General features: G+C 51.0%; 1 protein-coding gene across 2 annotated transcripts in view; it reads right to left on the reverse strand.

Moving 5' to 3' along the window:
* ltk (leukocyte receptor tyrosine kinase) overlaps positions 1-24,437 on the reverse strand; it is a 372,023-nt gene that overhangs the window by 137,528 nt on the left and 210,058 nt on the right. Inside the window, exons 2-3 of one of the 2 annotated variants that reach the window (XM_086003656.1) lie at positions 13,474-13,584; positions 10,539-10,628 (exon numbers count right to left, since the gene is read on the reverse strand). In XM_086003656.1, coding sequence (XP_085859782.1) covers positions 10,539-10,628; positions 13,474-13,584 — 201 coding nt within the window. The remainder of the gene's footprint in view (positions 1-10,538; positions 10,629-13,473; positions 13,585-24,437) is intronic. The other variant, XM_086003657.1, reaches the window with a different exon arrangement.

Genomic DNA, 24,437 nt, shown 5'->3' on the forward strand with positions numbered 1-24,437 from the left:
AGGCTTCCCAGGCTGCTAGGCGGCGCCGGCGGCCGCGGGGAGGTTTTGTCCGCGGCAGCTCCCGGCACGGCCCGCCGCGGCGCTGGGCGGGGCTGTTGACGCCGCGGGGGAGTTTTGTGCGCGGCAGCTCCTGGCACGGCCCGCAACGGCCGGTGACCTGGTGGCTATGGGTCCGGCTCTGGGGCGGGGCTGTTGACGCCGCGGGGAGGTTTTGTGCGCGGCAGCTCCTGGCACGGCCCGCAACTCAAGGCCCAGGCTTCCCGGGCTGCTAGGCCGCACCCGGCGCCGGCACAGCCGCTCAAAACGGCCGTCAAAGTAGGCGAGCATCCGGGCGAAGGGCAGGGGATCACTTAATATCCTACTGTTGCTAAAGACAATTTAAAACTCAAATAAATTGTTATTTAATTCCCTAACACATAATTCAAATATTTACCTTAGTTCCCTAACACACAGAAAGTGTTGAAAAAAAATCGTGAAGAATCAAGATGGCGGCCACTCACCTCGGTTCAGAACGATAAGGCCCGCCCACACACACACTGATTGGTCGATCGTCATGTCACCGAAGCGTAGGATTGGTCAATGGTCCTGTCACTCGACTCTAGGAGGGCCTGGCCGCACATGCGACGAACCCGCCCTCGCCACGCATTGATTGGTCGACCATCGGGTTGCTCGACCGTACGATTGGTTGACCGTCAGGTCGCTTGACCGTACAATTGGTCGACCTCAATGTCACTCTATGGTAATGAGTGGATAATGAGCGGAATGTTGAATGTTTTTCGGATACCGCGGGGCGCGATTTTCGTCCGTCCGAAACGTAAATACGCTTACGACCGTTTCGGAAGCGTAAGCTTTCTTTCGACGTAACGCACGCATAGGTACGCTCTATAACTTTCGAGCGCATAGCCGGACAGACGCACACGTGAGGACAGACAGATAGACAGACAGATAGACAGACAGACAGACAGAAAGAAGTATCCGTTTATATATATAAGATATATAGATATAGATAGACTAGCTGAAGTGCCCGGTGGTGCCGAGGGATTTTTGAGGGCATGTTGTTGTTGGAAGAGAGAGAGAGAGAGCGACTGGGGGGAAGAGAGAGAGCGAGAGCGACTGGGGGGAGAGAGAGACTGGAGAGAGCGACTGGGGGGAAGAGAGAGAGCGACTGGGGGGAAGAGAGAGAGCGACTGGGGGGAAGAGAGAGAGCGACTGGGGGGAAGAGAGAGAGCGACTGGGGGGAAGAGAGAGAGCGACTGGGGGGAAGAGAGAGAGCGACTGGGGGGAAGAGAGAGAGCGACTGGGGGGAAGAGAGGGAGCTACTGGGGGGAAGAGAGGGAGCGACTGGGGGGAAGAGAGGGAGCGACTGGGGGGAAGAGAGGGAGCGACTGGGGGGAAGAGAGAGAGCGACTGGGGGGAAGAGAGAGAGCGACAGGGGGGAAGAGAGAGAGCGACTGGGGGGAAGAGAGAGCGACTGGGGGGAAGAGAGAGAGAGAGAGAGAGACTGGGGGGAGAGAGAGAGAGAGACTGGGGGGAGCGAGAGCGAGAGACTGGGGGGAAGAGAGAGAGAGAGAGGGAGAGAGAGAGAGGGAGAGAGAGACAGAGAGAGAGAGGGAGAGAGAGACAGAGACAGAGGGAAGGAGGAGAGAGAGGGAAGGAGAGAAAGGGGAAAGGGGGTGGGGGGAAAGGGGTGGGGGAAAGGGGGGGAGGGGGGGAAGAAGGGGGGAGGGGGAGGGGAGGGGAGTGGGGGGAAGGGGGAGGGAAGGGGGTGTGTGAGGGGGAAGGGGGGGTGGGGAAGGGGGTGTGGGGGGGGAAGGGTGGGGGAAGGAGGGGGGGGGGAGGGGATGGGGGGAAGGGGGAGAAGAAGGGGGGGAGGGGAAAAGTGGGGTGGAGAAAGGGAGGGGGGGGAGCCAGCAGGCCCTCTCCCCTCTGCCAGTGTTGAGAGTTGTGCTGCCGGCGGTGGTTGGAGAAGGCTAGGCCCCGGGGCCTCGGGCACCCGCACTGACATGGCCCAGCTGAGTGCAGCGCCCCGGTCAGCCCGAGCTCTGCAGCCGACGTTCGGGACCGCAGGCCACAAAGCACCCGAGCCCAGCGCTGGCGGTGGCTCCGCGGAGCTCCGTGCCGCCCCACCAGCCTTTAGAAAGATGGCGGCGGTGGCTACGCTCGGCTCAGACCCGCCCGGCCCACAAGGCACCCGAGCCCAGAGTCGGCGATGGCTCCGCGGAGCTCCGTGCCGCCCCACCAGCCTTTAGAAAGATGGCGGCGGTGGCTACGTTTGGCTCAGACCCCGCCCGGCCAGCCTTTAGAAAGATGGCGGTGATCGCGGGCCGCTTGTTGAGCGGGGACGGGAGGTGCCTAGCTCAGGCGTGGCTGGGGAACAGAGGCCGAGGCTTCGAGGCCTGCAAAAAAACGGTGAAAGGTGGGAAAATTAATGAGGTTAGAGAAAATATTTACAAATTAATTAACTTTTTTAAAAAACAATTTAATTGTGTTTAAAAGCAACTTTTTTTTTGCTGGAAATGTAGATTTGAAAATAAACACGCAGGAAGTGGGAAAAAGAAATGAAGAGTTAGGAATCAAGATGGCGGCCACTCACCTCAGCTCAGAAGGATTAGGCCCCGCCCACACACGTACCCGATTGATCAACCATCAGGTCACTGAACTGTAGGATTGGTCAATCATCACATCACTCAACTCTAGGATGGTCCGCCTGCACACGCAATGAACCCGCCCCCGTGATGCAGCGATTGGTCAACACCGTCGTGTTGCTTCGACTGTACGATTGGTCAACCTTCACGTCACTCAATGCTAATGAACGGAATTGTGAATGTTTTTTGGATACCGTCTGAACAATTTTTGTCTGACCAAAAAGTAAATATGCTTGTGACCATTCCAGAATCATAAGCTTTCTTTTGATATAACACATGTGTAGGTACGCTCTATAACTTTTGAGTGTATAGAGGACATACAGACAGACAGAAGGACAGACAGAAGAGCTCTTTTATATATATAGACTAGCTGGAGTGCCCGGCGGTGCTGAGGGTTTTCTGAGGGCATGTTGTTGTTGGAAGAGAGAGAGAGAGACTGGGGGGAGAAGAGAGAGACTGGGGGTAGACCCATCGTTTCAGCCTGTTCTTGCCCCACAGAACTTATCTCTTCCTATCTCAACTCTATTTTTTCTCCCCTTGTCCAATCTCTACCCACTTACATCCGCGACTCTTCCGATGCCCTCCGCCACTTTAACAGTTTCCAGTTTCCTGGCCCCAACCGCCTTCTTTTCACTATGGATGTCCAATCCCTGTTGCCTCACAGCGCCAGGGACCCGGGTTCGAATCCGGCCTCGGGTGACTGTCTGTGTGGAGTTTGCACATTCTCCCCGTGTTTGTGTGGGTTTCCAAAGGGTGCTCCGGTTTCCTCCCACAGTCCAAAGATGTGCGGGTTAGGTTGATTGGCTATGATAAATTGACCCTTAGTGTTAGGGGGATTAAATACGTGGGGTTACGGGGATAGGGTGGGATATGTGTTGGTGTAGGGGTTACGGGGATCGGGTGGGATATGTGTCGGTGCAGGCTCGATGGGCCGAAATGGCCTCTATCTGCAAAGTGGGGTTTCTGTGATTCTGTGACCTCCATCCCCCACCAGGATGGCCTGAGGGCACTCTGCTTCTTCCTTGAACAGAGGCCCAACCAGTCCCCATCCACCACCACCCTCCTCCGCCTAGCTGAACTTGTTCTCACATTGAACAACTTCTCCTTTGACTTCACTCACTTCCTCCAAATCAAAGGTGTTGCTATGGGAACCCGCATGGGTCCTAGCTATGCCTGCCTTTTCGTGGGATATGTGGAACACTCTTTGTTCCAGTCCTACTCAGGTCCCCTCCCTCACCTCTTTTTCCGGTACATTGATGACTTTATCGGTGCCGTTTCCCGCTCTCGTCCTGAACTAGATAATTTCTTTCACTTTGCTTCCAATTTCCACCCTTCCCTCACCTTCACATGGTCCATCTCTGACTCTTCCCTTCCCTTTCTCGACTGCTCTGTCTCCATCTCTGGGGATAGGTTATTGACAAACATTCACTACAAGCCCACTGACTCCCACAGCTACCTGGACTACACTTCCTCCCACCCCGCCTCCTGTAAGGACTCTATTCCATTCTCCCAGTTTCTCCATCTCCGGCGCATCTGCTCTGACGATGCCACCTTCCATACCAGTGCTTCTGACATGTCTTCCTTTTTCCTCAACCGAGGATTTCCCTCTACTGTGGTTGACACGGCCCTCGACCGTGTCCGTTCTATCTCCCGCACTTCCGCCCTCACCCCTGCCCCTCCCTCCCAGAGCCACGATAGAGTTCCCCTTGTCCTCACCTTTCACCCCACCAGCCTCCACATTCAACGGATCATCCTCCGCCATTTCTGCCAACTCCAGCGTGATCCCACCACCAAACGCATCTTCCCCTCACCTCCCCTTTCAGCATTCCGTAGGGATCGCTCCCTCCGCGACACCCTAGTCCACTTCTCTATCACGCCCAACACCCCTTCCGCTTCGCCCGGCACCTTCCCGTGCAAGTGCAGGAGAAGAAACACATGCCCTTATACCTCCCCCCTTCCCACTGTCCAGGGCCCCAAACACCCCTTCCAGGTGAAACAGTGATTTACTTATACTTCTTACAATCTAGTATACTGTATTCGCTGCTCACGATATGGTCTCTACATTGGGGAGACCAAACGCAGATTGGGTGACCGCTTTGTGGAACACCTCCATTCAGTCCGTAAGGAGCTTCCGGTCGCCTGTCACTTTAATTCGCCGCTCCACTCCCACTCAGACCTCACCGTCCTCGGCCTCTTGCATTGTTCCACTGAAGCTCAGCGGAAGCTCGAGGAACAGCACCTCATCTTTCGATAAGGCACTTTACAGCCTTCTGGACTCAACATAGAGTTCAACAATTTCAGATCATAACCTCGGCCCCTATCATATATATATATTTTTTTTATCCACACTCTTTCTCTGTCTTTGTTTCTTCTCTCCCACATGGCAGCTGTCTTTCATTCTGCCAGTGCAATTTACACTTCATCTGGAGCCATCCTTTGTTTCTTAACCTGTCCCATTACCATCTCCTTTTGCCTTGAATATCTCTTAATGTAGGAGTCTACGTACTCCTAGCAAAAAATACTGAACTCGGAGAGGTTCAACAGAAAAGGTTTAATTGTTGAGGCTGCATGCTGAACACAAAATGGAGTCAGAGACTACACAAAGTATGACTGCCTTTTATCAGTGCACAGCTTCGACTGCTCCTCCCCCGCTCTGGGCTTAACTATGTTGCAGATCGAGTTTCTTAAAGGTGTGATCCTTCTTAAAGGCATGACGCCTGATTTATAGTCTACGGACCGGAAAGCGGATTGTGTCCTTTCTGTGATCGGTACGCCACACAGCTACCCCCAGAATCCGCTAATAGGGAGTGTATGAACCGGCGTGGCGGCTTGATGGCACGGCCGGAACGGCTCTTGGCGGTTGGTGTCTGGAGCGGGGTGGTCGGACGCGTCGGGCTCTTAGGCGGTCTGCCCCGCGGTGGGGGTTGGCCCACTTGAACGGGTTCGTCAGGCTCTAGGTGCGCCAGCTTGAGCCGGTCGACCGACACCTTGTCAGTTCTGCCGCCCACTTCGAGGAGGAAGAACTTGTTCCCCGTCTGGAGTACCTTGTAGGGTCCGTCATATGGGGGCCGTAGAGGTCCTCGGTGGGCGTCATGGCGCACGAAAACAAATTTGGCCATGTGCAGGCTAGGTGGTACGCGGGTTGCTGGTTCGCCGTGCTGGCCGGTGGGTACCGGAGCGAACTGTTGTGCTCGGTTGGCGAAAGCGCGGCGTTGCTGGTCAGCCGACCAGGGGGTCGTGGCGGTGGGCAGGAACTCTCCGGGTACGCGCAGCGGCTGGCCGTACATGAGTTCCGCCACCGAGGCTTGCAGGTCTTCCTTGACCGCGGAGCGTAGGCTGAGTAGCACCCACGGGAGGCGGTCGATCCAAGCCTCGTCCTCGAGGCTGGCACGGAGGGACGCCTTCATGGACCAGTGGAATCGCTCGCACAGCCCGTTGGCTTGGGGGTGGTAAGCCGTGGTGCGGTGAACAGCCACCCTGAGGTTTCGGGCGATGGCGGCCCACAGATCAGAGGTGAACTGCGGGCCTCTATCTGACGTCATGTCGGAGGGGACGCCGAACCGAGCAACCCAGGTACCGATGAACGCCCTCGCGATGTCGGCGGTGGCGGTGGACGTCAGTGGAATGGCCTCGGGCCAGCGGGTGGTACGGTCCACAATTGTCAGCAGGTGCGTGTGACCTTGTGATGGCGGCAGGGGGCCGACGAGGTCGATGTGGACGTGGTCGAACCTTCTTTCTGGCACGGTGAACTCCTCGAGTGGGGCTTTGACGTGCTGGTGGATTTTGGCACGCTGGCAAGCTATGCAGGATCTGGACCAGACGCGCATATCTTTGCGCAGGCTGCGCCAGACAAATCGGTTGGCTACCAGTCTAATGGACGCGCGGGTGCCGGGGTGTGAGAGGCCGTGGATGATGTCGAACACCCGTTTTCGCCAGGACGCCGGGACTACGGGGTGGGGTTGCGCCAAGGAGGTGTCGCACTTGACTGTGACGGCGGACGGGCTGCAGGCGACATCGGTCAGTCGCAGCCCTGGGAGGGTTGTGGGCGTGGAGAGCAGATCGGGGTCGCTGCGTTGCTCCGCTGCCAGTTGAGCATAGTTCACTGCCAGGTGGGCGCCGTGGACGGTGGGGCGGGATAGGCAGTCGGCCACCACGTTGTCTCAACTGGAGACGTGCCGGATGTCCGTGGTGAATTCAGACACCGCAGCGAGCTGGCGTTGTTGCCTGGCTGACCATGGGTCTGCAGATTTTGCCATCGCGAATGTCAGGGGTTTGTGGTCGACAAACGCGGTGAAGGGGCGGCCCTCCAGAAGAAATCTAAAATGGCGGACTGCCAGGTACAGTGCGAGGAGCTCGCGGTCAAAGGCGCTGTATTTGGCCTCCGGGGGGCGCAGTTGGCGGCTGAAAAAGGCCAGCGGTTGCCAGGCCCCATCGACCCACTGTTCGTACACGGCGCCGACCGCGTGGTCGGAGGCGTCCGTGGTGAGGGCCACCCTGGCGTTGGGCTGTGGGTGAGCGAGCATGGTGGCGTCGGCGAGTGCCTTTTTGGTCAAGTCGAAAGCGGTCAACATGTCCGCCGACCACTCGATCGCCATTCTGTCTTTCTTACCCCGGAGGGCTTCGTATCGGGGCTGCATGAGGGAGGCCGCTCCGGGAATGAAGCGGTTGTAAAAGTTGATCATCCCCAAGAACTCCTGGAGGCCTTTGATGGTGGTAGGCCGGGGGAACTGCTGGATGGCTTGCTCCTTGGCGGGCAGGGGAATGGCTCCATCCTGCGTGATGTGGTGGCTGAGGAATTCGATCCTGCTGAGGCCGAATTGGCATTTGGCTGGGCTGATGATGAGCCCGTGCTCACTGAGCCGCTGGAATAGGGTGCGGAGGTGCTCGATGTGTTCCTGCTTGGAGGAACTAGCTACCAGGTTGTCATCCAGGTAGACAAAGAGGAACTTCAGGTCCCGGAGGACCGAGTCCATGAGCCGCTGGAAGGCCTGGGCCGCGTTTTTGAGGCCGAAGGGCATTCGGAGGAACTCAAATAGCCCAAAAGGGGTGATTATGGCCGTCTTGGGAACGTCCGTGGGGTGGACTGGCACCTGATGGTAACTGCGCACCAGGTCGACTTTGGAGAAGACTGAGCGGCCGGCCAGTCTAGCCGAGAAGTCTTGAATGTGCGGTATGGGGTACCGATCCGGCGTGGTGGCGTCGTTTAGGCGCCGGTAGTCCCCGCAGGGGCGCCATCCCCCGTCGGGTTTGGTGACGATGTGGAGTGGGGAGGCCCAGGGGCTGTTGGAGTGGCGGATGATGCCGAGCTGTTCCACTGTGGTGAACTCGGCCCGCACGATCCCCAGCTTGGCCGGGTCCAGCCTGCGGGCGTGGGCATACACTGGTGGGCCTGTGGTGGGGATGAAGTGTTCTACCCCGTGCTTTGCAACCTTCGCGGAGAAGGTCGGGTTGGTGAGGGCTGGGAACTCAGCCAGGAGTGCTGAGTAGTCGTCCGTTGAGCGGGCGCGGCGCTGCCACGCCATTTCGGCGGGTTGGGGGGGGGGGCCATGGCACCCGGGATAGGTGACATGGTGTTCATGTCCACGAGGCGGCGCCGAGGCCTGTCGACCAACAGGCCGTGGGCGCACAGGAAATCTGCACCGAGGAGCGGGGAGAGCACCTTGGCGGTGATAAACTCCCAGTGGTAGCGGCGGCCTGCGAGGTCGATGGTGACGGTGCGGGTGCCGTACATCTGGATGCCGGTGCCGTTGGCGGCAGCCAGCGCAGGGCTGCGGCCGCCTCGCTGGATCTCGAGGGCGGACGCGGGGATGATGCTGCGCTGCGCGCCCGTGTCGCATAGGAAACGGCGTCCGGAGGCGCTGTCCGTAATGTACAGCAGCGCGCCTGCTTGCCCCACGGCCATCGTGTAGGCCGGTGTGGGGGCGGTTGGAAACGTGCAGGGATGGCTGCAGCGGCGTGCCCGTGCGCCGAACCGGGTATGGAAGTAGCAGTAGCCCTGGGTCGGAGGGCTTGGGGGACGTGGGGGCCTCGTGGCCGAGCTGTGTGGCCGCGCGATAGAGGGTGGAGCGCGTGTCGACGCTGCGGAGGCCAGGTCGGGGGTGATGGCGTGGTTGGAGCTGGCGGACAGGAGCTTATCGGCTTCGTCGGCCAGGGCCTCGAGGTCCGTGAGGCTGGACGCCACAATCGCCGGGCGGATGCTGGGAGGTAGTTGGCGGATAAAGAGTGTGCGGAAGAGGGAGCCGGGCGGTTTCTCATCGGTCAGAGCAAGCATGTGTGAGAGCAAGTCTGACGGCGTGGAGTCACCGAGGCCCGGGAGGTCGAGGAGGTGGCAGTTGCGCAAGAATTGGGAGGCTGTGCATTTTTTAATGAGCGCGGCCTTGAGATGTGCGTGCTTGCCTTCCTCCGGAGGGTTTTGTAGTGTTGTCCAGACTTTCATGATTGTGGAGCTGCCCAGGGAGGCGAGGAGGTAGTTGTACATCGTTGCGTCGGCGGTGATGCCGCGGAGTCGGAATTGCGATTCGGCTTGAAGGAACCAGGCGGTGGCCAGGTTCTCCCAGAACTCCGGCAGCTTCACAGAAACTGCGTTTGTGTCAGCCATGGTTACGCTTAGGAGTTGTCCTGAGCGTCAGGGTCACCAATGTAGGAGCCTACGTACTCCTAGCAAAAAATACTGAACTCGGAGAGGTTCAACAGAAAAGGTTTAATTGTTGAGGCTGCATGCTGAACACAAAATGGAATCAGAGACTACACAAAGTACGACTGCCTTTTATCAGTGCACAGCTTTGACTGCTCCTCCCCCGCTCTGGGTTTAACTATGTTGCAGATCGAGTTTCTTAAAGATGTGATCCTTCTTAAAGGCATGACGCCTGATTTATAGTCTACGGACCGGAAAGCGGATTGTGTCCTTTCTGTGATCGGTACGCCACATTAATGTCTCTTAACCTCTTCCGCCTTCTATCCTATCATAGACCTTCCCTTGTGTTCTTTCATCCCCGCCCCCCTTTCCCAGCTCCTACACTCGCTTAAAAACCAGTTCCATTTCCTGCTTTATTTCCAGTTCTGACGAAAGGTCATCGACCTGAAACGTTAACTCTGTTTCTCTCTTCACAGATGCTGCCTGACCTGCTGAGTTTCTCCAGCATTTTCTGTGTTTACATTATATATATTCCTCTCTTCACATTTATGATGGAAACCTCCTATATAAGCTTGTCTTGCTGTAACTTTATCCTGACACCAGTGGGAAAATAAACCAAATACATTATAATAACAACTACTTGCATTTATATAGCACCTTTAACCGCAGTAAAAATCCCAAGGTGCTTCACAGGAGTGTTTAATCAGACAAAGAAATTGACACTGAGCCACATTAGGACAGATGACCAAAAGCTTGGTCAAAGAGTTGGTTTTAAGGAGGGTCTTAAAGGAGAAGCGCGGGGTAGAGAGGTGGTGGGGTTTAGGGAGAGAATTCCAGAGCTTAGCGCCTAGACAGCTGAAGGCACTGCCACCAATGATGGGGTGATGGAAGTGGGGGATTCACAAGAGGCCAAAATTGGAGGCGTGCCAAGATCTCGGGGGTTATAGGGCTGGAGGAGATTACAGAGATAGTGGGGGCGGGGGTGAAGGATTTGAATAGGAGGGTGAGAATTATAAATTTGATGTGTTGGAGCACCGGGAGCCAATGTAGGTCAGCGAGCGCAGGGGTGATGGGTGAACAGGACTTGGTGTGAGTCAGGATACAGGCAGCAGAGTTTTGAATGCGCTCAAGTTTTAAACTAATAAGGTAGGTAAAAATTATAATATGTCATATGGACCTGGTACATGCTCTACACAATATGTACCATATAATACGTGACAGGTAAACTAATTATGCAATGTTTTTTTCAATGCCATTACCTGATGGGGCAATTTCTGGGATAGGGTAGAGAAATGGCAGCTCCTCAAGTTGATGCAATGAGTCATCCCCCAATGTCACTGCTTCAGTCTCTGTGCGGGCAACAAAGGCAGATTAGTACAGAATATTAGGCAGCATAATAGACCCATGGTGGTGGCGGCGTGACAGAGTACCAACGCGTGGCTGCCAACAATGGTGATGCGTGGGATCGATGACCACAACGCAATATGCTGAGCCCTCTACATATCAAAAGTGTGTTACCGTGGGAACACAGGCAGAGGAGCAGGCCATTCATCCCATCAATCCTGTTCCATCATTCAATTAGATCGTGGCTGATTTGTATCTTCGTTACAAATTAGGGGTGTTAAGCCTCGCAAAAAAAATGCTGAATGAGCGTTGCTTTAACAGTACGGGCAATGGGTAGCATACCCACAGGGTTGCAAATGGAGCTGCCCAGGTGCTGTGGTACTGAGCCATATGGACTTTGGGGTTCCTGGTTCAATCTGTGCTGAGTTCACTGATCTTACATAGAATTATATAGAATTTACAGCACAGAAACGAGCCATTCATCCCAAAGAGCCTCAGCCTGTTCAGAAAGTTGATAAAGGGGTTTGTAAGACCAATGATGGCTATGATTGAAGAAGGTCATAGCTTATCAAAAATAACAACAACTTGCCTTTATACAGCACTTTTAACGTAGTAAAACGGCCCAAGGCGCTTCACAGGAGCATTATCAGACAAAATTCGACACCAAGCCACATAAGGAGATATTAGGGGAGATGACTAAATGCTTGGTCAAAGAGGTAGGTTTTAAGAAGCGTCTTAAAGGAGGAAAGAGTGGTAGAGAGGCGGAGAGGTTTAGGCAGGGAATTCCAGAGCTTAGGACGCTGTGTTTTCAGATGATGTTGACAAGGGGCAGCAAGTAGATGAGAAATAAGAGGGGGCCAAGGATAGATCCATCCAGAAAGAACCTGCAGATAGTAATGCAATTGATTTATTAATATAGAGTGTGGGGATGGTCACACCCTTAGTAATGGAATCTATTTATTAACACAGAGTGTGGGGATGGTCGCAATGTTAGTAATGGAACCTATTTATTAACACAGAGTGTGGGGATGGTCGCAATGTTAGTAATGGAATCTATTTATTAATATAGGCTTGTGATGGCTCCTATCCTAATATTAATGGAGCTTTCTTATAATTACAATGATGCTCACAGTGACTCTGAGACCTACGCTGCTTAAAGTCTGCTCTCTGAGCTGCCTTACTGATTCATTTACTGTATTTACAATGAAGTAATGAAGAGCATCACAAAGCTCTTTCAATATTGCTGTTGGCACTCGCTGGAATAAATAATTAGCGGAGTCATGTTATGTTAAAGTAGCTTTCCAAGGAAGGTTTGTAAAAGCCTTACTCATGAGTATTATCTGAAGACGCAGCAAGTCCTTGCTGGTGAGTTCAACATAACAACATCTTGTGTAATGTTGCTGCAGGCTTTACTATTCCATTGGTTCAAGATGGCCACAGCTTGTTCGAAGTTCACACTGTGATCACTGGGGTTCTACAGTATTATGGAATGAAATGGAACAAGATACTTAAGGCAGGCATTAGTCCTGAGGCCATTGCACTTTTGCATACCTTTCCAGCAATCCACTGTCCTCTCAGCGCACAGCACTTTTATGCTTTAGAATTTAACCTGCTTCCACCCTAAAATAATAAAGTGTCGGCTGCCTCTAAAGGTAGTGTTTGCTGATATAGAACACCCCTGCCAAACTAGAAAATGTCCACTCCTGCAATATTCCTGAAATTGGAATGTGAGGTGGGTGGGAAGAGTCAGAGAGAGAGAGACAGAAACAGAGACAGAGAGAGAGAAGCAGAGAGAGAGAGAGAGAGATATGGAGGCAGAGGGAGAAACAGAGACAAAGAGAGAGACAGAGAGGTAGAGAAAAATGGAGGCAGAGAGAGAGAGAGAGAGAAGGCAGAGGGATACAGAACAGAGATAATGATGGACAAAGATATAGATAGAGAAGGACAGAGAGAGCAAGAGAGGGAGGTAAATGGAAAGAGATACAGGAAGAGAAACAGAGTGTGAGATAGCTGGAAGGAAAGATAACCTTGGAGAGAGGCGACAAAGAAAAAACAAAAAAGAAACTCCTTTAAAGGCACTGGCTTTCCAAATTTGAGGAAGGTCCCATCCAAGAGGAGCCAGCGAGAGGAGACAGGGACAAGTGGGGCCTGGTTCATCTCCTTCCTTCAGATGCTTTCAGACCAACTGTGGATCAACAGCATTTTCTGTTGTTATTTCTGATTTTTAGCGTTTGCAGTTCTTTTTAATCTGTACTGTTTGTCTTACCTTGTCCAGCACGATTCTGACCTCCCTGTGGCTTGCCAGTTTATCCTCTCCACCCCCACCCCAACTTCTAATTCTCACTCTGACCTTTGATTTCTTGCATTATTTCAACCAAACTTAATGCACACTTCAAGAACAGTATCTCACCTTCCTCCTGGGCACTCTGCAACCTTCTGATCTAAAAGAGATAAGGGTGTTATGCAAAAAAAGTTTGAGACAGTCGCAACCCAGATGTGTGGCGCGCTCAATAACCCTGCTGTCCATTTCACATAGAAACCTTACAGCCAGCTGAAACAGGAGACTTTCATCACATCAGCTTGGGTTGGATTTGAATGTGGGTCGCAGAAATGAAAGGGCTCTGTTTAACCCGCCGCACCAACCAGTTGCCCATGGTTGAGTTTATACACTGCTGATTGCTGTTATGAAATGGAAGCAGCGAGGCTGTGTTACCTCAATCATTGAATGTAGATCCCCCCAATGACGTTTCTCACAGTACTGCTTTGTTACCATCAAAGAGGCTACACCAAACCTGTCACTTGTCCCCCTCCCCCACACCCCCCTCCCCCACTGGTTCTGCCATCACTCACCATCAGCAGCAATCCCTTGTGGTAGATCTGTTTCCAACTGGTTCGGTGCATGAAGATGCGTCTGCCCGGCTGCTGCGGATCCCTCGGTGAGACGACTCGCGAAGCCCACCACTGAAAGGGAATCGGACAATGATGTAAGACTTATGGGGCAGGTCCCAAACCCTCTGACCCACAGGTCCTCGGTGACATTTAGTGAAGAATATGGAGGGCCGTGCGCTACGACAGAAATGGTTTATGTTCTTAGGTTAACGGACAGTCGGCCCTGAGCCTAACAGAAGAGCTGGAATGATGTCATCTGTTAGAATGGTGTTCATTCAATTCGAGAATCAGGGCTCAAGTCCAAGCCCAGTTGGAAGGGATCTGTCATGGGGATTGGATGATGCCACTTGTCACATTACCGCTGTATTGCCTGTGCTGACAAGTGCTGACTCGGATGTGACTTTGAGCAAGGGAACTTGAGGTGTACTGTATTTGCCGCTCCTTTCCTACACACTCAACTCTCAATGTCTCTCTCAAACTGCTTGCCTGCCTCATTCCCAATGCTGTACCTCCCTCTTCCTGCCTCATTCCCAATGCGCTACCTTTGTCTTTCTCCCTCATTCCCAATGCTCCACCTCCCTCTTCCTCCCTCATTCCCAATGCTCCACCTCCCTCTTCTTCCCTCATTCCCAATGCGCCACCTCCCTCTTCCTCTCTCATTCCCAATGCTCCACCTCCCTCATTCCCAATGCTCTCCCTCTCTCTTTCTGCCTAATCCCAATGTTTTACCTCCCTCTTCCTGCCTAATCCCAATGCTCTCCCTCCCTCTTCCTGCCTAATTTCAATGCTTTACCTCCCTCTTCCTGCCTAATCCCAATGCTCTCCCTCCCTCTTCCTACCTAATCCCAATGCTTTACCTGCCTCTTCCTGCTTAATCCCAATGCTCTCCCTCCCTCTTCCTGCCTAATCCCAATGCTTTACCTCCCTCTTCCTGCCTAATCCCAATGCTTTATCTGCCTCTTCCTGCCTAATCCCAATGCTTTACCTGCCTCTTCCTGCCTAATCCCAATGCTCTCCCTCCCTCTTCCTGCCTAATCCCAATGCTTTACCTCCCTCTTCCTGCCTAATCCCAATGCTTTACCTCCCTCTTCCTGCCTAATCCCAATGCTTTACCTCCCTCTTCCTGCCTAATCCCAATGCTTTACCTCCCTCTTCCTGCCTAATCCCAATGCTTTACCTCCCTCTTCCTGTCTAATCCCAATGCTCTCCCTCCCTCTTCCTGCCTAATCCCAATGCTTTACCTCCCTCTTCCTGCCTAATCCCAATGCTTTACCTCCCTCTTCCTGCCTAATCCCAATGCTTTACCTCCCTCTTCCTGCATAATCCCAATGCTTTACCTCCCTCTTCCTGCCTAATCCCAATGCTTTACCTCCCTCTTCCTGCCTAATCCCAATGCTTTACCTCCCTCTTCCTGCCTAATCCCAATGCTTTACCTCCCTCTTCCTGCATAATCCCAATGCTTTACCTCCCTCTTCCTGTCCAATCCCAATGCTTTACCTGCCTCTTCCTGCCTAATCCCAATGCTCTCCCTCCCTCTTCCTGCCTAATCCCAATGCTCTCCCTCCCTCTTCCTGCCTAATCCCAATGCTTTACCTGCCTCTTCCTGCCTAATCCCAATGCTTTACCTCCCTCTTCCTGCCTAATCCCAATGCTTTACCTCCCTCTTCCTGCCTAATCCCAATGCTTTACCTGCCTCTTCCCAATGCTTTACCGCCCTCTTCCTGCCTAATCCCAATGCTTTACCTCCCTCTCCCTGCCTAATCCCAATGCTTTACCTCCCTCTCCCTGCCTAATCCCAATGCTTTACCTCCCTCTCCCTGCCTAATCCCAATGCTTTACCTCCCTCTTCCTGCCTAATCCCAATGCTTTACCTCCCTCTTCCTGCCTAATCCCAATGCTTTACCTCCTTCTCCCTGCCTAATCCCAATGCTTTACCTCCCTCTCCCTGCCTAATCCCAATGCTTTACCTCCCTCTTCCTGCCTAATCCCAATGCTTTACCTCCCTCTCCCTGCCTAATCCCAATGCTTTATCTGCCTCTTCTGCTAATTTTGATGCTCCACTGAATCAGCCATGGCTCAGTGTCACTCTCGCCTTTATGTCACAAGGCCATGGGTTCAAGTCCCACTCCAGAGACTTGAGTGCATAATTCAGAGTGACACTTCAGTACAGTGCTGAGGGAGTGCTGCACTGTCGGAGGTGCTATCGTTCGGATGAGAGATTACCCTGAGGCCCCGTCTGCCCTCTCAGGTGGACGTAAGAGATCCCATGGCACTATTTCAAAGAAGAGCAGGGGCATTATTCCCAGTGTCCTGGCCAATGTTTATCCCTCAAATACTAAAACAGATTATCTGGTCATTAGCACATTGCTGTTTGTGGGAGCTTGCAGTGCACAAATTACCTGCTGCGTTTCCTACATTACAACAGTGACTGCACTTCAAAAATACTTAATTGGGACGTCCTGAGGCAGTGAAAGGCGCGATATAAATGCAAGTTCTTACTTTCTGTAAAGTTGTATTGACATTCACGCACCACTTTATTTTCATATTCAAAATATAATTCTCCAGGAATCAATTTATTTTGGGCTACAAAGGCAAAATTACAAGAAGCTCATAAATGATAGAAAATGCACCAACTAAAAGTTTCAAAAGAAATACTTTTGGGAGGACAGGGCAAACTGCTTAGAAGATACACCTTAGGTCCTTAATGCCCCATTCCAACAACATCAACAACTACATTTATATAGCGCCTTTAATGTAACAAAATGGCCCAAGGTGCTTCACAGGAGCGTTTTGAAACAAAATTTTACACTGAGCCTCATAAGGAGATATTAGGACGGGTGACCATACGCTTGGTCAAAGAGCTAGGTTTTAAGGAGCATTTTAAAGGAGGAGAGTGGCGGAGAGGTTTAAGGAGGGGATTCCAGAGCTTAGGGCCCAGGCAACAGAAGGCACAGCCGCCAATGGTGGGGCGATGAAAATCATAGGGGAAATTTCATTTTTATGTACCTGAGATTATTTCTTGATGGGATGTTGGATGCATCTACAAGTTCTGTATCCCCTCCACTTTCAGTATAACTACTTCTTGTCACATACCATAGGTCTTGAATAAAAGCCTTTTGGAGCTGTACATTTTTCACAATATCCAAAACAATACATTCAATATGCCAAGGCAGCAAGACGGTGAGTGGACAAGGTTCAGGGCGAGAAATGTGCGAAAGACCTCGCTAGGTCCACCTCAGCGGTCAGTGTGTATGTTCGCCTGGGTAACAGACGCCTTTTAGACCTCCACCTCAGCAAAGGCCACTAAGATTGGTAGTAGATGGAAATCTCAGATTCTCTGTACTTGGGGTCCTTGTGAAGTAACCAATGCTCCATCTTTAATTGGGCCACCTTGAAAATTGCCTGAAGAAAAAAGGTTTCAAAGCTCAGCTCAAGACCTCATCTTTATGCCTCTAGCATTCCTTACTCAAAGAGTAAAGGCCATGAGCTGAGCGCATAACTTCCTCATCAAACATCTTCTTTATATTGGTAAGATGCCTTGGTAAAAACCCCTTTAACATGTATTGGCTCGCTGTCGTCTCTCCAAGGGGTCTCCCGCCAGCTTTCCCATGGAATAGTTTCTTGCTCATAGTCCCACGTGACTGAGACAGAACCTTGGCCTGAGTGAAACTATTCAAAGAGCTGAAGGCCTTTTACAACTCACTACTTGGGACCCTTAATTAACAGTCCACAGCAGTAAGCGTTGCCCATTGAGCCTGAGGCTCCCTCAACACTCCCCCGCCCGCCCCCTCCCCCCACCCCAATATGATTCCCATAAGCCTCCTTCAGCATGGCAACGCAGGCATGGTGCCAAGGCCACTTTCATTCCACGTTGTCACTACCTTGCCGAGCCTCAAACAAGGGCACCTCACATTTACTCAGCCTGACTGCCAAGGTTTGGCGGGTTAATTGGTGGTGATGGGAGGGGGAAGTGGGGGGGGGGCGTAGATGAAGCTTTTCAGCCTATTGTTTTTGCTCAATGGCTACTATAAAGATCCCCCCACCCCTCACACAGAATTCAGTACAGTTATTTGACCCTCATCTATTGGTGTCCAATTCTCAGCAGCAAATTCCTTCTCTACTGAGGCTACATTTTACCTTGGTGCTTTCAAGATTGATTAATGCGGAGCCCAGTAATGGTACAATCAGTATTCGTAACAGAGGAGTGTTTTGTGGTTGCCTATTGAGTACTCTCTGCATGCAGATGCATAAATTCTTAACAGAGAGAGCGAGAGCGAGAGGGGGGAGAGAGACGGGGTGGGGGGGGGGGGTGCAGGCGGAGAGAGAAAGAACCTTTTGTTGAGGCTCCTTTTGACTAAATGACAGAATAATGAATTAACCTCACGGAACACAACAAAAGCAAAGGGCTGACATTAAGCCGGCCTCACTCGCCCATCTCACAGTTCATTAGAAATCTGTCATATTAATCCTGTTTCTTAGAATAAGGAAATAAATTTTGAGAGACAGAGAGAGAGAGTATTATTTTTATAAAGCATTGGGAGACTCGGGCATATCCCATGAATAAAAGAGAGTTGGAATCTATAAGGCAAGGAAACCTGTCCCAAACTCCGAGAATTCCTAAGCAAAGTAATTGGAAAAGAAATCCAGCTGGATCAAGCCCAGGCCTTTGTGTGAAGCTTGATCCACGCTTTCTAAGAAGCTGGGAAATCACGTTGGAGCAGGACTGCAGTTATCCCTCCAAACAATGCGAACAGGAAGCTTGGGGCCTTCTGTGTGTGATTCAGGAGTCACGGCTAAGGTTGCCATCTAATCCACTGTCTCCAATTTAAGCCCCTCTTACGCTCTAATAAAAAGGCATGACAACAGTCACCACTTTTCTCCTGCTTACTTCCATTTTCTTCACGCTACCGCCAGCCAGACATTTGTTTAAGAAGCCAATCAACATTAGTCAAAATCGCGGTAACTTTTAGTTACTTGGGGGGAGAAATTCGGTTGTTAGTGCCACCGATTAACGCCTAAAGAGGCCGAGAAGTGGGGTGCTAGCCAATTACCGGGCGGGCGCAAGGTGCCTAGCGCCTTGCCAAATATTGAGCATGCATTTAGCGCCAGTGCTAAATCTTAGTGCCCGCTCATGGGCGCAGGCTGATTATGACGTCATTTGAGTGTGCAACGCCTTTTGGGCGCCCCGGACTGGAAATTCAGTGGTGCCCCCCTCCATAGCGCCTGGCGCTAATAGTGACAGCTTACCTGGACCTTTCCCAGTCGCTCTCGGGCTGGAGGAGCGTTATTTAAAGGGGCCTGGTGTGGTTTAAAAGCGGCAGCCATTTTTGGAGCACAACTTCCTCGAGAGTTACAAAGAGTTGCTGAGCTGCACACTGAGAGCCATTTGACCACTGAGCCAGCGCAGGCAGACGATCTTCAGCCTTCTGACCATCACCTTGCTGTTGGTGAGCCTTGACAATGGGGAACCTTCCTGTGGGCACTTATTATGGGGGCTGCATTGGAGGGGAACGTCCTGCTGCTGAATCATCTGGAAAGGGCACTGAGACGCTGGGAGAGGGGGGCGGGCATGGCCAGACGGAGGAGGGCCAACAGACGTCGCCACAGCAGACCTTACGCTGGCAGGGTTTTCTGACAGCAGTTTTCTTACATGAACATGCCGGAGGAGCAGTGTGTCAGAAGGCTGCGATTTAGAAAGGAGGTGGTGACTGAGCTGTGCCAGCTGCTTCAGCCAGATCTGCAGCCTCAGATAAGGTGCAGGACATCTCTGTCGGTGGCTGAGAAGATGGCTGCTGGCCTGAACTTCTACACGAGCGGCTCTTCTCAGGCTGCGTGTCAGAGGCTGATCAGAAGTAGCTTTTAGGCCCCTCTCACGGAATGCTTGCTGCCATTCCAAGAACAGGAATGGAACCGGTCTGATACCCCCAAGCCTGTGAAGGGCAAGATGCATGTAAATAGCAGGCATGGCCATTGTAAATGAAGAAAGTGTTTCATTAAACAAAATGTGGTTCCTCCAAACATGAGAAAGCTATGGCAACAGAAAGCAAAACGAATACACTGACACATAACTGCCTCTCACACCCGGGAGACTGTCCAAAACATAAATCACATTCCGACCATCTTCCTTGGCCTTGATTCCACTGCGCCAACCAAAGCATCCAATGCCCCATCAGTGAGTCGTTCCACCCTCTGCCTCACCCTTTGCTAGGCTGGTGTGCCACAGGTAGGCTCCCACTGCTTTGAAGGCCTACAAGGCAGTGAGTGTGTCTGGTGATGCCAATTGACCTGCCCCTTTAAGAGCTGGCTGGCGCCACTGTGTCTCAGGGAAAGTGATTATTGACAGCACCCTAGCTGCGCCCCGCTGCCGTGAAATTGGGTTGCGCCGCCGGGTTAGACCCTTAAGAGTAGCGTGCAGCGCCTGATTTAGCGCCGCAATCACCTTTAGGGGCGCTGCAACCCAATATCGCGCTAGGTGGCGCTAAATTGCGCCTGGCGCTAACCTTTGCGCATCGCTAGGACTAGCATCCCAAACGTGGCTATACCGAATTTCTAGGCCTTGGTGTCTAGGCGTGGGGTGAGTGATTTGTCTCAAGAATTTTGTTTTTCTTCCCGCAATATTCCCCCAGTAGTTGAACAGAAAAGAAAGACTCACATTTCTATAGCGCCTTCTATGGTCTCAGGATGTCCCAAAGTGCTTCACAGCCAATGAAGCACCTTTGAAGTGGAGTCACTGCTGTAATGTAGGAAACGCGGCAGCCAATTTGCGCACAGCAAGCTCCCACAAACAGCAATGTGATAACGACCAGATAATCTGTTTTAATGATGTTGTTTTCGGGATAAATATTGGCCCAGGACACTGGGGAAAACTCCCCTGCTCCTTTTCAAAATAGTGCCATAGAATCTTTGATGTCCATCTTAGAGGGCAGATGGGACCTCAGTTTAATGTCTCAGCTGAAAGACGGCACCTCCTGGAGTGTCAGCCTGGATTTTGTAGTGTCCGTGTGTTGATAAAGAAACTGAAGACAGGAATTGGTTCATAGGTGTTTACTAAGCAAAGTCTGGCGGGGGTTCTAACGGATATACACAATATACAGGCTTATATAGCCCGAGTGGCAATTACCGGCATTACAGCACACCTGGGGCTTTTAAAGGCACATACACTACAATTCCTCCCCTTTTAGCTAACCAGTACATCATATTTTAAGTAATTATTAATTACATGTTATAAGCAAAATAATATACACATTGCTGTAGTTAATTAATTTTCAGTCAGTCTCTCAGGAGGCTTCCTGACTCGGTCCAGATAACGCCTCGGGGGTGTAGTAGTTTCTGGTGGTGTCGTAGGTTCTTCTGGCAAGGCTGATTCGGCTTGAATGCCAGTGTCGGGTTCATCGGGTTCCAGTATCACCGGATCGGAGGTAGATATGGGTATCTCTACTTCATCGTTAGACGTATAGAGTAGTGGTGTAGGTTGTCCCTTTTCGGATGACTTTATGATTTGGTCAGCATGGCGCCTTATTATGCTTTCTCCGATGTCCACGGTATACATCAGTGGTCCTAGTTGTGTGCAGATAGTTCCAGGCTGCCATTTCTCGGTACGGTAGTCCCGGGCCAAAACTTGTTGACCTATCTGGAAGGTTCTAGTTGGCCTTTCATTCATGCCTTGAAACTGCCGGTTCTCCACGTCCCTTCTGATGTTGGGCTTGACCAAATCCAGCCGGCATCTTAGGTTTCTATTGCAGAACATCATGGCGGGAGTTTGGTTGGTAACCATATGTGTTGCATTCCTGTATGCGAATACGAAGTTATCCACCTTGTGCTGAAGTTTTATGTCTTCATTACCCATGGCCTTTATGGCCTTCTTGAAGGTCTGGACAAACCTTTCAGCCAATCCATTGGTGGCGGGATGGTATGGGGCGGACGTGTAGTGCTTAACCCCATTGTTTTTTAAGAACTTTCTGAATTCTTCGGACACAAATTGCGATCCATTATCAGCACATATCTGTTCCGGCAGCCCATTCCTGGCAAATATGGTCCTTAATACTGTGATGGTTTTTTCCGTGGTGGTGGAGGACATCTTTATTACCTCCGGCCACTTGGAGTGTGCATCAACCGCGATTAAGAACATTGAGTCCATAAATGGACCAGCAAAGTCGATGTGCACCCTTTGCCAGGGAGATGAGGGCCACTCCCATGGATGTAGAGGGGCTTGTGGTGGAGCGTTTTGGACCTTCTGGCATCCTAGGCAGCTCTTGGTCATTTCTTCGATGTCTCCATCGATACCTGGCCACCATACAAACGCCCTAGCTAGGTTCTTCATTTTCACTCCACCCAGATGCCCCTCGTAAAGCTCCTTTAGCACTTTATCCTGGAGTTTGGGTGGAATTACCACTCTGGATCCACACATCAAGGTTCCTCGGCACACTGACAGCTGTTCTCTTCTTTGCGAGAATGCTGGCAACAGTGCTTCGCCATGTGCTGGCCATCCCTTCACTGTTAAATCGTAGACCCGTGAGAGAGTCGGGTCATTTCTCGTCTCCCTTTCAATGGCAGAATTTGTTACTGGTAGACATTCCACTATGGTAGAGTGGAACATCTCTACTGGGTCTACTGTAGGTGCCTCTTCTACCATTGGCAATGGTAGGCGCGATAAACCGTCAGCATTCCCATGCTGTTTTGATCCTTTGTATTCTATGTTGTATTGGTGTGCCCCTAGAAAAAGGGACCACCTCTGTAGCCTTTGCGCTGTCATAATGGGAACACCCTTTTTAGGGTTGAATATGGAGATGAGGGGTTGATGGTCAGTCAACAAGGTAAATTTTTGTCCGTGTAGGTAATGGTTGAATTTCTTCACTCCCCATACCAGGCTGAGTGCTTCCCTGTCGATTTGGGCATAGTTACGCTCAGCTGAGTTTAATGAGCGTGACGCAAAAGCTATCGGCCGTTCTGAGCCATCAGGGAATTTATGGGATAATACTGCTCCTATGCCATAAGGGGATGCATCGCACGCCAGTCTGATTGGCAGTGATGGGTTGTAATGAGCCAAAACTTCTTCGGATGTGATTAAGTCTTTGCATTTATGGAAGGCACGTTTACAGTCTTTGTTCCATTTCCAAATCACTCCTGTTTGTAGAAGTTCATTAAGAGGGTGTAGAAGAGTTGATAAGTTCGGTAAAAATTTATGATAGTAATTTATTAATCCCAGGAACGACCTTAATTGTGAAACATTTTCAGGTGCTGGGGCTTTTATGACTGCTTCAATTTTTTCAGGTGACTTATGCAACCCTTCATTAATAATTATGTGGCCACAATATGATATCTGATTTTGGAAAAATTCATACTTGGGGCGATTTGCTCATAGGCCCCGTTCTTTCAGCCTAGTGAGCACCTGCTCCAAATTGGCAAGGTGCTCGTTGTCGTTTTCTCCTGTTACAAGGATGTCATCTAGGTAGCATTGAGTCCCCGGAATCCCTTGGAGGACTTGCTCCATAGCTCTTTGCCAGATAGCTGGAGCTGATGCTACTCCAAAAACCAGTCGATTGTACTGGTACAGGCCTTTGTGTGTGTTTATCGTGAGACACTTTTTAGAGGCCTCCTCAACCTCCATCTGTAGATATGCCTGTGCCAAGTCAATTTTTGTGAAACGTTTCCCTCCAGATAGTGAGGTGAAAATATCTTCTATCCTTGGAAGAGGATACTGTACTGTGTGAAGGACCGGGTTTACAGTCACCTTGAAGTCTCCACAGATGCAAATTTTTCTCTGTTCTTCAGATTTATCATTATTTAATGCTTTTTTCATGACTGGAACGATGGGTGTTGCCCACTCGCTCCAATCTATTTTGGATAATATGCCTGCCTTTTCCAAATTCTCCAGCTCTGCCTCAACTGCTGGACGAATTGCGTATGGCACCGGTCTTGCCTTAAAAAATTTGGGAATTGCTGCATCTTCCACTTTTATTGAGGCGGTGATGCCTTTCAAGGTTCCTAGTTTCTCTTGAAACACTTCTTTGGCGTTGGCCAAGATGTCTTTTAATCGTTCAGGTATGATGTCATCATTGTTTATTTTCTTACTGGTCACCATCAGTGCCTGAATGGAGTGCCAGTCTAAACATATCTTTCTGATCCATTCACGTCCCAACAACGGTGGACCACCATCTTGTAGAATGTATAAATACAACTTTTGTATTTCTTTGCCGTTGTATACAACAGGCACCCTTATTTTTCCTTTGGGATATACTTTCTGCCCCGTATATGTTTTTAAGATAATGGATGTGTCTTTTAGAGGTACAGGTATATGCGAAAATAGCCTCTCGTAATCCCGTCGATTTATTACGGTTAGAGCTGATCCTGTATCTAGCTCCATTTTAACAGGGGACCCTGCTATCGTGAGGTTAACCCAAATGGTTTGGTAATCATCTTTGGCAAGTACATTATGTAATTTGAGACAGCTTAGTCTCTTGTTTTCGGAGTTGCTATCGCTCTTCTGGTCTTCGGAGCTACTGTCCGTCATCATTTGTACCTTCCTGTACTTTCCTTTATTGATTTTTTTTTTTCTGTCTGTGGATTTATTTTGTCCAGATCGGCATACCCGTGCAATGTGTCCAATCTTTCCGCATTGCCTGCATGCTTTGTCCTTGAACCAGCAGTCCTTCTGGTTATGGGTGGATCTGCCGCAGCGATAACATCTTTCGAAACCCTGTGTCATTTCATGGGTACCAAAGTTCTGTGTCTTTTGTTGTATCTCTGCAGCTCCTCTTGCCGCTGCTTCATATGATACAGCCATACTGAAAACTTTGTCCAATGTTAAATCTTTTTCAGAAAGCAGCCTTTTTTGTGTTCCTTCACTTAAGAGACCGCAAACGAATTTGTCTCAAAGATAATCTGCTAGTCCTGGCCCGAATTGGCAGTACTTTGATAGCTTTCTT

The sequence above is a fragment of the Somniosus microcephalus genome, chromosome 12 (assembly GCF_052327205.1).
Source record: "Somniosus microcephalus isolate GS21.2 chromosome 12, FLI_Smic_1.0, whole genome shotgun sequence".
NCBI lineage: Eukaryota > Metazoa > Chordata > Chondrichthyes > Squaliformes > Somniosidae > Somniosus > Somniosus microcephalus.